The following is a 12,172-nucleotide window of genomic DNA, read 5'->3' as shown; positions in this document are numbered from 1 at the left end:
GGCTAGATAGTTGCAATCACCCACTTCTGATGCATTTTACCAAAAATTTTCTCTGGTGCATAGAATAATTTTAGTGTGGTCTCTAGAATACTTGGAGAAAGCATGGATGTTAAAATTTCACCCACCACCAACTTTGTTAGAACTGAGAATTTGTATCATCATCATTTTAAAATCTGCTTTCCATGCTGACATGAAGTGGATGGATTGAGAGGATCCAATAAGCTAGAGGACCACTTCTTGCTCAAGTGTCTCAGTTTTGGCATGATTTCTATGGTTAGATACATTTCCAAATGCCAGCCACTTTACAGAATGTACTAGGTACTTTTATCAAAGCACCAGCATTAGTGAAGTCACCTAGTAACTCACAAGATTAAAGAGTCTCCTTAAGTGAAAGTGAGATGGAGTGATCACTGACAAGTTTGTTGTTGGGGAGACCTATAGCTACTTCATATTTTACATGGGTATCTGGAGTGGTGCTGGAATGTATCACTCAATGTAACATGAAGGGGAATAGAAGAGAGTATGAAGACAGGAGAATTGGCACGGATGAATAAAAAAGGGGTAAAGAACCCCTTCAGTCATGAATGATTATGGATTGCACCTGGAAAGTTACCCTGCAAGGCACAAGTCCAGGTAAGGTTGTTTATGAAAGACCAGCAGTCACCCTTGCAATCCAGCCTCCCATCTCCATGCCACCGATATTATCCAGGGAAGGGCAAAAGCCGATACAGCTGGGCACCAGTGACCTGGAGCAACATGAAATAAAAGTGTCTTCCTCAAGAACACAACACAAAGCCCAGTCGAGGAATCAAACTCATTACCTCATGATTGATCTCGATGCTCTAACCACTGAGCTACCCACCTAGGGATGGGTACAGTTGCAAGAATGTGGAGAAGGGTGAGAAGTAGATGGAGTGGAGACAGTCAGATGTCAAATCTAAGAATAATATGGATGTTCTGTTTTTAGAGTTCTTCTACCAATTTCTTTATAAATCTGAAAGCTGTTGATAAATAAGGAATAAACCGCATTCTTTACCATTTTATGTTATCATTTTCCTTTCCTAACTGCAAATATATTTCTTTGGAGAGAGGGGGAAGAGGGAAATAAAATAACTGATTCTATCATATATCTAATAAATGACATACGTTTTAGTTCATCAAAGAGGGTAGCTCTCTGTTCCATGTTCCCAAATTGAATAAGACACTGTAATACTCGGGCACCATCATGAGTGAAGGCCATCTGAAATAGAGAAGAAATTACATTTTAATGAGTAGCTAGATGAGATATAGATAGCAACAAAAATAAAGTGAAGTTATACAAATTAGTATGACATTTATCATGTAGTAATAGTTATCATCACCACCATCGTTTAGTGCCCACTTTTATATGCTCGTGTGGATCAGACGGAATTTGCTTGGTGGGATGCCTTTACTGTCATCAACCTTTACCTGTTTCCCAATGACCAGACATGTCCTGGAAGATTGGAAACAAAGGACATCACTTGCATGAGAGTGACGCACACTTACACCTATCATGAAATGTTAATACAAGGAGACAGTGACATACATACATACATGCACACATACAAACAAACACACACATGTGTGAAGGTGTGCGGCTTAGTGGTTAAGGTGTTGCACTCATGATTGTCAGATTGTGGTTTCAATTCCTGGACTAGGTGATGAGTTGTGTTCTTGAGAAAAACACTTCACTTCATATTACTTCAGTCCATTCAACTGGCAAAAGTGAATAATCCTGTGACAGATTGGAATCCTATCCAGGTGAGCATTATATATGCCACAGAATCTGGGAAACCAACCATATGAGCCTATGGTTTGAGAAAGACCTTGGACCCTTTTCTGATTCACACACACACACACACACAAAACGGGTTTCTTAAAGGTTCCAACTATCAAATCCACTCAAAAGACTTTGGTCAGCCCAGTACTATAGCAGAAGACATTTGCCCAAGATGTCATGTAATGGGACTGAACTGGAAACCATGTGGTTTGGAAGCAAATGTCTCAACTATGCAGCGATGTCGATGCCTATAATTAGAATGGTCTTCAGACAGAGTCTAACTTACTTTTTAGCCACACAATAATTATTTAACTAAAAATGTAAAAAATTAGCATGGCCAATATTTGAATGTATATCGTACAACTAATAGCACAACCAATACCTGAAAAAAAAAAAAAAAAAAAAATTATGAACCTATGTGAGATTGTTTTTCTATTACATTTCTTTTTCACATAGCCTGTAACTGTCTTCTTACCCACTCACAAAGTGACAGGAAAAAATTTAGACGATAAAGGAGATACTTATAACAAATATAGTAAACTCACCATTTGTGTTTTGCCTTTTGATATATCCATAAGGTCATTGCAAAGTTTGACTCGCTTATCAACAGTCAAGTCATGTCTGTGAAAAAAACCATTACATATTACTAAAGTACACAAATTCTTGGACATTTTAAAAAGACATGACTAATTTCCACTATACCGAGATATATATTATACACATAGATATTATTGACATTTAGTTTAATTAACTCTAGAAGTTTACATTAAGAGTTCCATGTCAGCATAATTTGGATAGTGGCCGCTATCATAATTGACTCTCTGTCAATTATGACGATGAGTGTTTCAGCTGATTTGAACAATGGGACAACTTGCAAGTGAAATTAACAAGCAAAGGCTGGGCACCCCACAGACATGTGTACCTTCTCAAGGAGATTCAGCATGACACACTGTGTGACAAGGCTGGGCCTTTCAAATAATACGGGTACTACTCACTTTTGTCAGCTGAATAGCCTGGAGCAATGTGAAATAAAATGTCTAGCTCAAGAGCACAATGTGTTGCCAGGAATTGAACACAATCTCACAATCGTGAATAGAATACCCTAGTCACTAAGTCACATGAATTTGGTAAATTCAAGAATACGGGTGAATGAGATTTAGTTTCATATATGGATGATATCGTCAACACTGATTACTTAAAGAATTGGACCTTAATTTTTTTTTTATCTTTTAGTCAAGAAGGAAGGCAGTGCCCAACAACCCATTACAGGGGTTAACAGGAAGGTGCCTTGAACTGGAGATCTGGCCCAAAACTTTGCTGAAAACACTCAGGGTTTCAAACTGGGTGATGGCTTATGTTTACTACCCAAGTAGGCCATGACAGGACTTGAATTCAGAACACAAAAGAACCAGAAACATAATATTACAAAGCATCTGGTCTGATGTACTTATAGTTTTACCAGTTCACTGCTATGAATTGGTATTTTTTATTATCTACCCTGCAAAAGCATAAAAGGTGAAGTTGACCTCAATAAGATTTGAACTCTGAAAGCAGAAACTTAAAACAAATCTGATGTTCTAACATTAGACATTTCACCACCTATTTTCAGTTGTATTAAATAAGACAAGGCAAGATAATGTTTTGTATAGTATCACAGCATCAGTATTGGATAACTTTTAGGATAGCGGATCAGAAATAATCTAATTAGAAATTTTAAAGAAAAAAGCCTAAAGTGAATGATGCCTATATACTCTTGTCAGTCATCTTCCTAAGCATCTCTCAGTTTTACCTTTTTGAACAGTTGCTTTATAAATAATCAAATTGTGAGCTTAAATCTTTCAAATATTATGGTTGCTTCAATCATAGTGGTTTTCCATAGCCATAAGATATTGTAATGTTCATGAGAGTATTCTAGTTGTAATGATCTTTAATAGTTGAAAGGTAAGTTCAGCAAACTCACAAAACAATTGTAATTGATGTAGTACTCCTACTGCTTACAGTAAATGTGAGAATGTACCTATCTATAAAAGTTATTCACTTGGAAACAAATATGTATTTTTCCCCACCATATGCCATGGATAAGTTGCATTAGTTTGAATAAACTTAGCTGCTTATGAAATTCTATAAAAAGTATATATTTCTAAACACTCATTTTTCCATCACTATTTTTATTAGAGAACAGCAGACAAGTAGTCAGGTTGTATTCAGTCACCAGCACCCTCAGTATATGTGGCCATAATGGTACTTAAAAGCTAAATACATTTTGTTTCAAGTTCTATAAATGTTGACTAAACAGACTTTATGGTCAAAGACGTTCCAGCAACGACCATCCTGTCTTTTTAAGGAATATGTATAGGATTGCATTATCTAACATGTCCTTCTGTATTTAAGATGGTAGGGAGTATTTTGCAAATGATTTGGCTGCTTTTGTTAGAAAGTTGTACAACATAGAGGTTTCCTCAAAGCTACCAAAAGTGGTAAATTAACTCCCTGGCCACTATAAAAAAAAAACAAACAAAAAAAAAAACTGCCATATACTAGTGTCTTTCAAAGAGGAAAGGTTCCTCCCATTTGCTAAATGTTACAAGACAAAAACAAAAAAAGAACAACATGCACTGGTCCTGTGGATCCTGATTAGACTGGTACAGCTTTAAGCTTAGCTATTAAGAATATGACTTTATAGATTCATAACAAGAACTAAATTTTTAACTGGATCTTACAGAACACACATCCACTTTGCACAACGTAATTACAAAATTCCAAGAAATAAACACAGAAAAATAATCTTACTTTCTCAGTTCTTCCCAAATCTGTTTTGAACTTTGGAGCAGGGCGTAATTATTCCTCAACTTTTTAAAATCTTTTTTTTCCTCTTTCGCATTTTTATTAGCTTTTTTTGTTCGCTTTGCATCTATTACAAAGAGAGAAGAGTAAAATATTAGAAACACAAAGTAACTCAGATTAAAATACAATAAAACAAGAACATAAGATATTTCTTATGAACTCAGAAGCAAAATTAGTTCTTATCGAATTCATTTTGTGATTTTCTTTGAAGGAAGAAGGGTGGAGATACCTTCCTGTGATAAAACAACTACTGTGGTAAAATAAAGTATCTGTAGGCTATAACATTCAAAACTCGTCTGGTTTTTATTTTTAATCATCATATAGTCAGAAGAGGTAGGACTTATTACCCTTTAAAAGGCCTCTAAGGCTAGCAGGATGGAGGGAGGGAAATATCTTCAAACCAGGGATCTTGCTTGAATGCAAGAAGCAGAGTAAGCTCTACTAAAAGAATCCAAGGTAGCAAATAAGAGAGATTTTATACCTGACAACAGGTTAAGTTACCCACTCAAGAATGCTAATTTGCAGGATTTGAACTTAGAACATAGAGCCAGAACAAATACAAAGTATCTGATCCAATGTTCTTACAGTTCTGTTAATCCATCAGTCTAGATTAGTACTTTTTTTTAGTAACCTTTGAAAAGTTGAAAGGCAAATTTGAAAGTTATAAGAAATAAATTATATCAGGTAGTGTATTGAAGACAAGTTAAAAGATTGCAAGAGTTATAATCAGGATTACACTTGACATAGAAAGCTTTCTCAGGAATTGGTATATCTCTTAAGATCTTTTAGGATGATATCTTTGGTTACAGTTCTTTACAAAAATGAGTATAGAGATCAAACTACTTTGATTATAATCAATGAAACGTGGGCCGTGACTTTAGAGCACATGTGAAGGCTTGAAAGAAATCAAGCTAGCATGCTCCACAGGTTGTGTAATACCAGCGTGCACATATGATAAAGTGTAAATGTCTTAAGAGAAAAATTGGGTATTAGAAGCATCAGATATAGTGTGCAAGAGAAGACTGTGCTGGTATGGTAATGTGATGCATATGGATGAGAAAAGCTGCATAAAGAAGTGCTGATTTCTAACTGTGGAAGCAATAGACCCAGGAAGATGTGGGATGAGGTGGTGAAATATGATCGTTGGTTGTTGAGTCTTACAGAGCTGATGACAAGTGACTGACACTTCTAGCAATTTGCTGTGTTTGAGAAGACACATCAAACTATGTGAAATCATTGTGGCCAGAGCTGGAGACATGTAAAAGATGCCCAATACTCTGTAAAGTGGTTGGTATTAGGAAGGGCATCCAGTCATAGAAACCAACCCAAAACAGACAGGGGCCTGGTGCAGCTCTCTGGTTTACCAGTTCCATTCAAACTGTCTAACCCATGCCAGCATGGAAAACAGATGTTACATGATAATTTGCTCAGAGTTCAAATGGTACATACACTGAAGGGTGATGAAAGCTATCACAAAGAAAGGAAAATATATATCCTATATTTCAACTTTAGCTTTAACATGTCTAACATCATGCTAGGTTGTGCTACAAATGTATCATTCTAAAAAGTTTATATTTAAATCAAAACATTTCATTATAATTTCATGTAAGGAAGATTTGATAAACAACAGCTTAATAATTCTTTCGAATTTTTAACACCAGACCAGAAATTTTGAAGGTAGAGGAAAAATCAATTACATTGACACCATTGGGTGACTAATTACATTTTTTTAGTGACCCTGAAAGGATGAATTATAGATGGAAACATCCTTTTTCTTGTTAAGTGTTACCTGTTTTTCAAGAAAACTATCAATGAAGGTACAGAGCTTCAGGATGGTTTGTTGACAGGGAAATGTCAACTAACATCACTGTCTGTAGCTTAGCACAGTACAGCACAGAATATCAACACTCACAGATATACATGCACATCTGTATGCAACAGGCTTTGTAGTTTCCACTAACCAAATTTACTCACAAAGCACCAGCCAGCCAGGACCATAGTAAAAGGTGCTACAAAGTGGAACTGAACCTGAAACTATGTGGTTGCAAAGCAAACCTGGTAACCATATAGTCATGCATGTGCTGATTTTGGTATTCTGTTAAAACCCACCAATTACATTTAATACACAGTATATTTCATTAGTAATAAACTATGTATGAATTTTAGTGACAAAAATATAAATAAAATGTGGCCAAAATAATGCAGGGGTTTTGAGAAAATCTGCTTTGCTAATATTTCAAAAATGTATATATTACATGATGGTACTGTTTAATTCTTAATGAAATTCAAGGAAAAAAATAAAGGAAACTATAGGAATCTGAAGGATACTTACCACCAGCTGCTTCTTTACTTGTCAATTTATTTTTCAACTTATTTCCTTTCAGTTTAGCTGGAAGTGATTTACTGTCTTTCAGTTTCTTCAACTTTTTCATTGCTCCCTTAACTTTCACCTGAGGTAGAGAACAAATTAAGAATTTGTAAACATAAACTGAAACAAGACAACATTTGATAAGGATGCTTTTTAAGTGGCATGAGAACTCGAAGGGTCACCAAGTCACTTGCAAGGCAAGGAATCTGAGAAGGGGTGGGGGCATTGTAGGAGGTGATCTTGCATCGGATATTGAAAGGTTATATAGTGAGACAGAAAGAGAGAGAGAGAGGTTACCCAGCCAGAGAAAGAAAAGAGCATGAACAGGTGTGCTACACAACAAGCTTCTTTATCATTTCTTTCTTCCAAATCTGCTCACAAGGTTTTGGTTAGTCTGGAGCTAGAGCAGCAGACAGTTAAAAATATGTTGTTTGTTCATATTTCCATGTGGGCATGGGTTTGGTAAAATATGTTATTAAGGTACTGCTTTACAGCCAGATTACCTTTCTTAACACAAAGCAAAGGATCTCTTATTTCACCTGATTTCAAAGGCATGAAACAAGTACACAAGTTATTGATAAAAGTGCTCACAGCACTGATGCTGTGACTTTCAAGTAAGTGAATGCAAATATAATCAAGCAAACACACATCATCATCATCATTATTATTTAACATCCACCTTCCATGCTGGCATGGGTTTGATAGGAGCTGGCCAGGCAGAAGACTGCACCACACTTCTGAATCTGTTTTGGCATGGTTTTTACCACTGAATGCCCTTCCTAACACCAACCACCACACAGAGTGGACTGGGTGCTTTTTACATGACACCAGCAGAGGCGAGATCAGTTTTGGCATGATTTTTACAGTTGGATGCCCTTCCAAATGCCAGCCACTTCACATTGTGGACTGGATGCTTTTTAAGTGACAAGCACTGGAAAGGTCACCAAGTAGCTTGCAAGGCAAGGATCTCTGAGAGTGGAGGAGGGCATGTACCTTCATTGATAGGTGATCTGGTATCAGACGATGAAAGGTTATGAGACAGAGAGAGAGAGAGAAACAGGTATCTTGCTGTACATAGTTACCCTGAGAGAGAAAGAGAGAGTTAACAAGAAAGACAGCAGGAATAAGTGTCAACAAGAAAGAGGGCAGGAACAAGTGTCCTATACAACAAGCTTCTTTTCCATTTGTCTTCCAAATCTGCTCACAAGGCTTTGGTTGGTCTGATGCTAGAGCAGTGAACACTTGTTTAAGGTGCTGCATACTGGGACTGAACCTAAAACCACATGGTTGGGAAGTAAACTTCTTAACCACACAGCCATGCCTGTGAATGTATTACTTTCAGTACACTCCAAATCTAGTGAATCAATGAAGTGAATGTTATTTCACAAATCTACATAATCTATTAGACTTGTGCTTCCTCATATTCCCAGTTTCTATGTAAGCAGATGAGAGATAAGTTCCTTTAACTGGAGGCAAACCTATTACAGGTAAGATCAACAGGAACAGCATCAAACTCAGTACGATAGGCCATCTAAAATACTCATCAATTTTATGATGCTGCTTACAATGGTAAATTGTTCCTACTCTGGTGACAAGGTGTCAACCGCAACTGTTCTCTTCATGTTGTTGTTCAGGACCCTGTCATCCATGCTCTCAATATGAAGGAGATAATAACAGTATAACATAGTGATGAAACCACTTTGATCATTACAATCTAGTTCTTCATGACTGAACAAATGACTTATGATTAAAGGTATTAAATCCATGACTAGCCTTTCTTTCCAGGCACTGTCTATCTAGGACTATATTTTCTTATGTGTCTTTCACTTTCTAAAGATGACAGAACGAGATTTTATTTCTATTTACAGCAAGTTCAATCCAGTTTCATAGACATTTCTATTTTATGTATTTTCATTTATTTAAACGCTTGAGACCTAAAATTATTAAGGAAAAATGATAAAAATAAACGAAAATCTTACCTTTAAAGATTTTGTTTTCTTTTCCATCTTTTTCACCTCCACGGTCTGTTCTTCACATCTTTCACTTGGCTGGTCATTTTCGTCATGTTCTTCAATAACAGAACATTGTGGGGTCTTAGCTGCCATCTTTTGAATCCTCATCGATAGTTCAGCCCCATCGGGTTGGCCTCGTGCACTACACACAGCCTTCTCCCAAGTTACATCCAATTTACTCTTCGATTTTTTCGAGAAAGTACTATCTAATGTATTATCCAGAACTGGATGTATCGAACTGATGTCGTTAAGTGGTCCAAGAGAAGTGAGAAAATCAGACTTTGTGTCATTTTTAGATTTTTTGGCATTTCCTTCTTCATTTGCAGTCTCCAGACCACTGTCTGAACTAATGTTTTTGTGTTTACGTTTCTTGGCGTTTGCAGCTTTGTCGATCTTTTTCTTGGGCGCTGGCATTGACGGTTGAGCAAGCTTCATAGGCTCTTTCTGTATGATGCTGTCTCCTTCGGGTGGACGACGCAGACTTTGTGCATGAACATCAAGACTAGTGGAGTGGCGGCGGATCTTTTTATGCTTTTTAGTTGTTGTGACGGCGGCCTCGGGACTTTCCATCGCTGTAAAGAATAATCAATTAAATACAATAACACGATAAAACAACAATTAAAAGAAACAAACATACAAGACACATAATACACAAATCATAGATGATGTACTAAAATATAGGAAAATAATTTTACTTTTTACACAGAAACAACAAAATCTAAAGAATTCGATACATGATTTTAATATAGCCTTGATATCGATTAACTAGAAAAAGTTATCCCTATCATAAACGCATTACTTTTCAGTTAAATGAAAGTGTCTGCATAGATCCAATTACAACACAATCGTTATAGAATCAATACATACCGAGAGCGCGTATATTTTAAGATGTCAAGGAGCAACTAGTTAAATAATAGACCAAGCAATATATATAGATATAGATATAATTAATAGAAATTAACTTTGTCTAAAGTAAATAAAAATACAACTCTACTCGACTGATATAAAACACGCGGCTGATATAATATCACGCAATTTAAAGAAAGGAATCGATGTAGTGGTGGTGGGGGAGAAGGAAACAAAGAAACCGTTTTAAGAAACTGAATTTTTGAAAAACTGGGCCAGCATCTTACAAGTGTAACTGAAATGCAATGCGAGATTTTTTTTCTGATTCAGCTCTACAACAATTTTCGTAGATGATTATCCAATGTTAGAGGTGAAGTTTGTGAATAAACATGATAGTCCAATTAAAATGAATTATCAAATGCGCGCTTTAAATGGAATTAAGAAAAAGAAAGGAAAGCAACATCCAACAGGTTGATATTAAACGAAAATTCAACTAGTGAAATAACTGTAATATATTAGATTAATTATCCAGGAAATAATATTGGTTAGAGCATATTTTTTTTAGAATAGAATTTAAATCGCATATCACGAGAATAATAATAATAATGGTTTCAAATTTTGACACAAGGCCAGTAATTTCAGGGAAAGGGTAAATTGATTACATCGACCGAGCGAGGATGCAAAGCAAAGTCAATGCCGACGGAATTTGAACTCAGAATGTAAAAACGGCCGAAATGCCGTTAAACATTTTGATCGGCATGTTAACGATTTTGCCATCTCGTCGACTTCACAACAACAATAAGGTAGAGATGGACTATATGTAATCTGAACCTTTCCCCCCCTTATTTATTAATTTTTTTTTACGGAATCCCACGTTTTAGGCTATGGAGATTCCGATTCTGAAAAAAAAATTTTTGAAAAATTTCAATTCCCCCCCGACACCAAGCAGGCTATTTACATGCTAGAAATAACAGCCAAATCTCACAAAACTAGTTAGGGTTAGGTTTACCCTGTGGATCTATATAAAAACCGGGGGGGGGGGGGATCGAAATTTTGAAATTGAGATTTTTGAAAATTTTTTTCCAGAATCGGATTCTCCATGGTCTGAAACATAGGATTCCGTAAAAAAAAACAAAATTTAAAAATGGGGGTATACCCAGATTACATATACTCCATCTCCACCAATAATAATAATATTTCAAATGTTGGTACAAGGCCAGCAATTTTAGTAGGAGGGAGTTAACCGATTACGTCGATCGCAGTACATGACTGGTACACTTTCATCGGCTCTGAAAGAGTGAAAGGCAAAACTAACCTCGGTAGGATTTGAACTTAAAATGTAAAGACTTGAAACAAATACTTCAAAGCATTTCCCCACTTCTAACGAAATAATAAAGTTTTGAAAGAAAAGAACTAATCTAAATACATTTTATTTTTTATGTTCTTGTTGAGTATATTTATATATATATTAATTAAAATATGTCACAAACATATTTTGACTAACCTGAAGTTCATCTATTAAAATGTTAATCTAACGGATTTTGTTATTTAGGGGTAAAACTGAGATAAATCACGAAGTAAATTAAACTAGATACTTTTTTAAATATTCTAACGGAATAGGACAAGGTCCATGTAGTCCAGGTTGTTAATAAAAGCTTATAAATAAACAGAATTAATGAAAAAAAGAATGGATTTTCAAGACAGTCTCTATTTACTCAATATACAAGATGGAACCACGTGTCCGAATTTGGCGAAAATTTATGAATGATGTGAATACTAAATATAAAACAGTATAAAGTTTTAAAAAATGGACAAAAATAAAGTTAATAAGGACAAAAATATTATAACGATCGCTTACCTTCAAATGTTTCTATTTTAAACTAAATTTGTAAAAATATAATCCACAAATTTGAAGATTTTTTTTAATGAAATGTGGCGAATACAAAAGAATGTTTTAAACCATCAATCTCTCAGCAGCTAAATTTTCTACATATAATTATCAAAGATCGTAAATAAAATGATCTTTTCAGTTAATTAAATATACCAAGAAATTATTCCTGGCATGGTTGAATAAAAATTATGGGAATTCTTAACCAGGTTCTTGTCTCCTCTGCTTTATTTATGAGGTTACGTTAATTGCATCGGAACGGTGTAACTAATAATTATGTCCCGACTCGTTATATTACCGAAACATTTAAATTGTTTATGTGTCTTTCGCTCGATTAATGAACATATCTGATTTCATTTTTATCTTGACAGTTGAGCAAAAGTTTGACTCTTAGGAGACATCAGTTGTTTTAT

At 35.4% G+C, this 12,172-nt stretch overlaps 1 protein-coding gene across 4 annotated transcripts in view; it reads right to left on the bottom strand.

Moving 5' to 3' along the window:
* The window catches only part of LOC106874655 (pumilio homolog 3), a 31,813-nt gene that overhangs the window by 18,544 nt on the left and 1,097 nt on the right, over positions 1 to 12,172 (bottom strand). The window contains exons 1-6 of one of the 4 annotated variants that reach the window (XM_014922449.3): positions 11,730 to 12,024; positions 8,993 to 9,597; positions 6,978 to 7,095; positions 4,592 to 4,712; positions 2,347 to 2,422; positions 1,147 to 1,240 (exon numbers count right to left, since the gene is read on the bottom strand). In XM_014922449.3, the coding sequence (XP_014777935.1) occupies positions 1,147 to 1,240; positions 2,347 to 2,422; positions 4,592 to 4,712; positions 6,978 to 7,095; positions 8,993 to 9,595 (1,012 nt within the window). In that variant the 5' untranslated portion in view covers positions 9,596 to 9,597; positions 11,730 to 12,024. Of the gene's footprint in view, positions 1 to 1,146; positions 1,241 to 2,346; positions 2,423 to 4,591; positions 4,713 to 6,977; positions 7,096 to 8,992; positions 9,598 to 9,892; positions 10,713 to 11,729; positions 12,025 to 12,172 lie in introns of those variants that run through there. The other 3 variants (XM_014922451.3, XM_014922452.3, XM_089355440.1) reach the window with 3 other exon arrangements.

This window comes from Octopus bimaculoides, chromosome 7, assembly GCF_046866305.1.
Source record: "Octopus bimaculoides isolate indiv1 chromosome 7, ASM4686630v1, whole genome shotgun sequence".
In the NCBI taxonomy this organism is placed as follows: Eukaryota; Metazoa; Mollusca; class Cephalopoda; order Octopoda; family Octopodidae; genus Octopus; species Octopus bimaculoides.
This window is presented reverse-complemented; position numbering and strand designations above follow the sequence as displayed.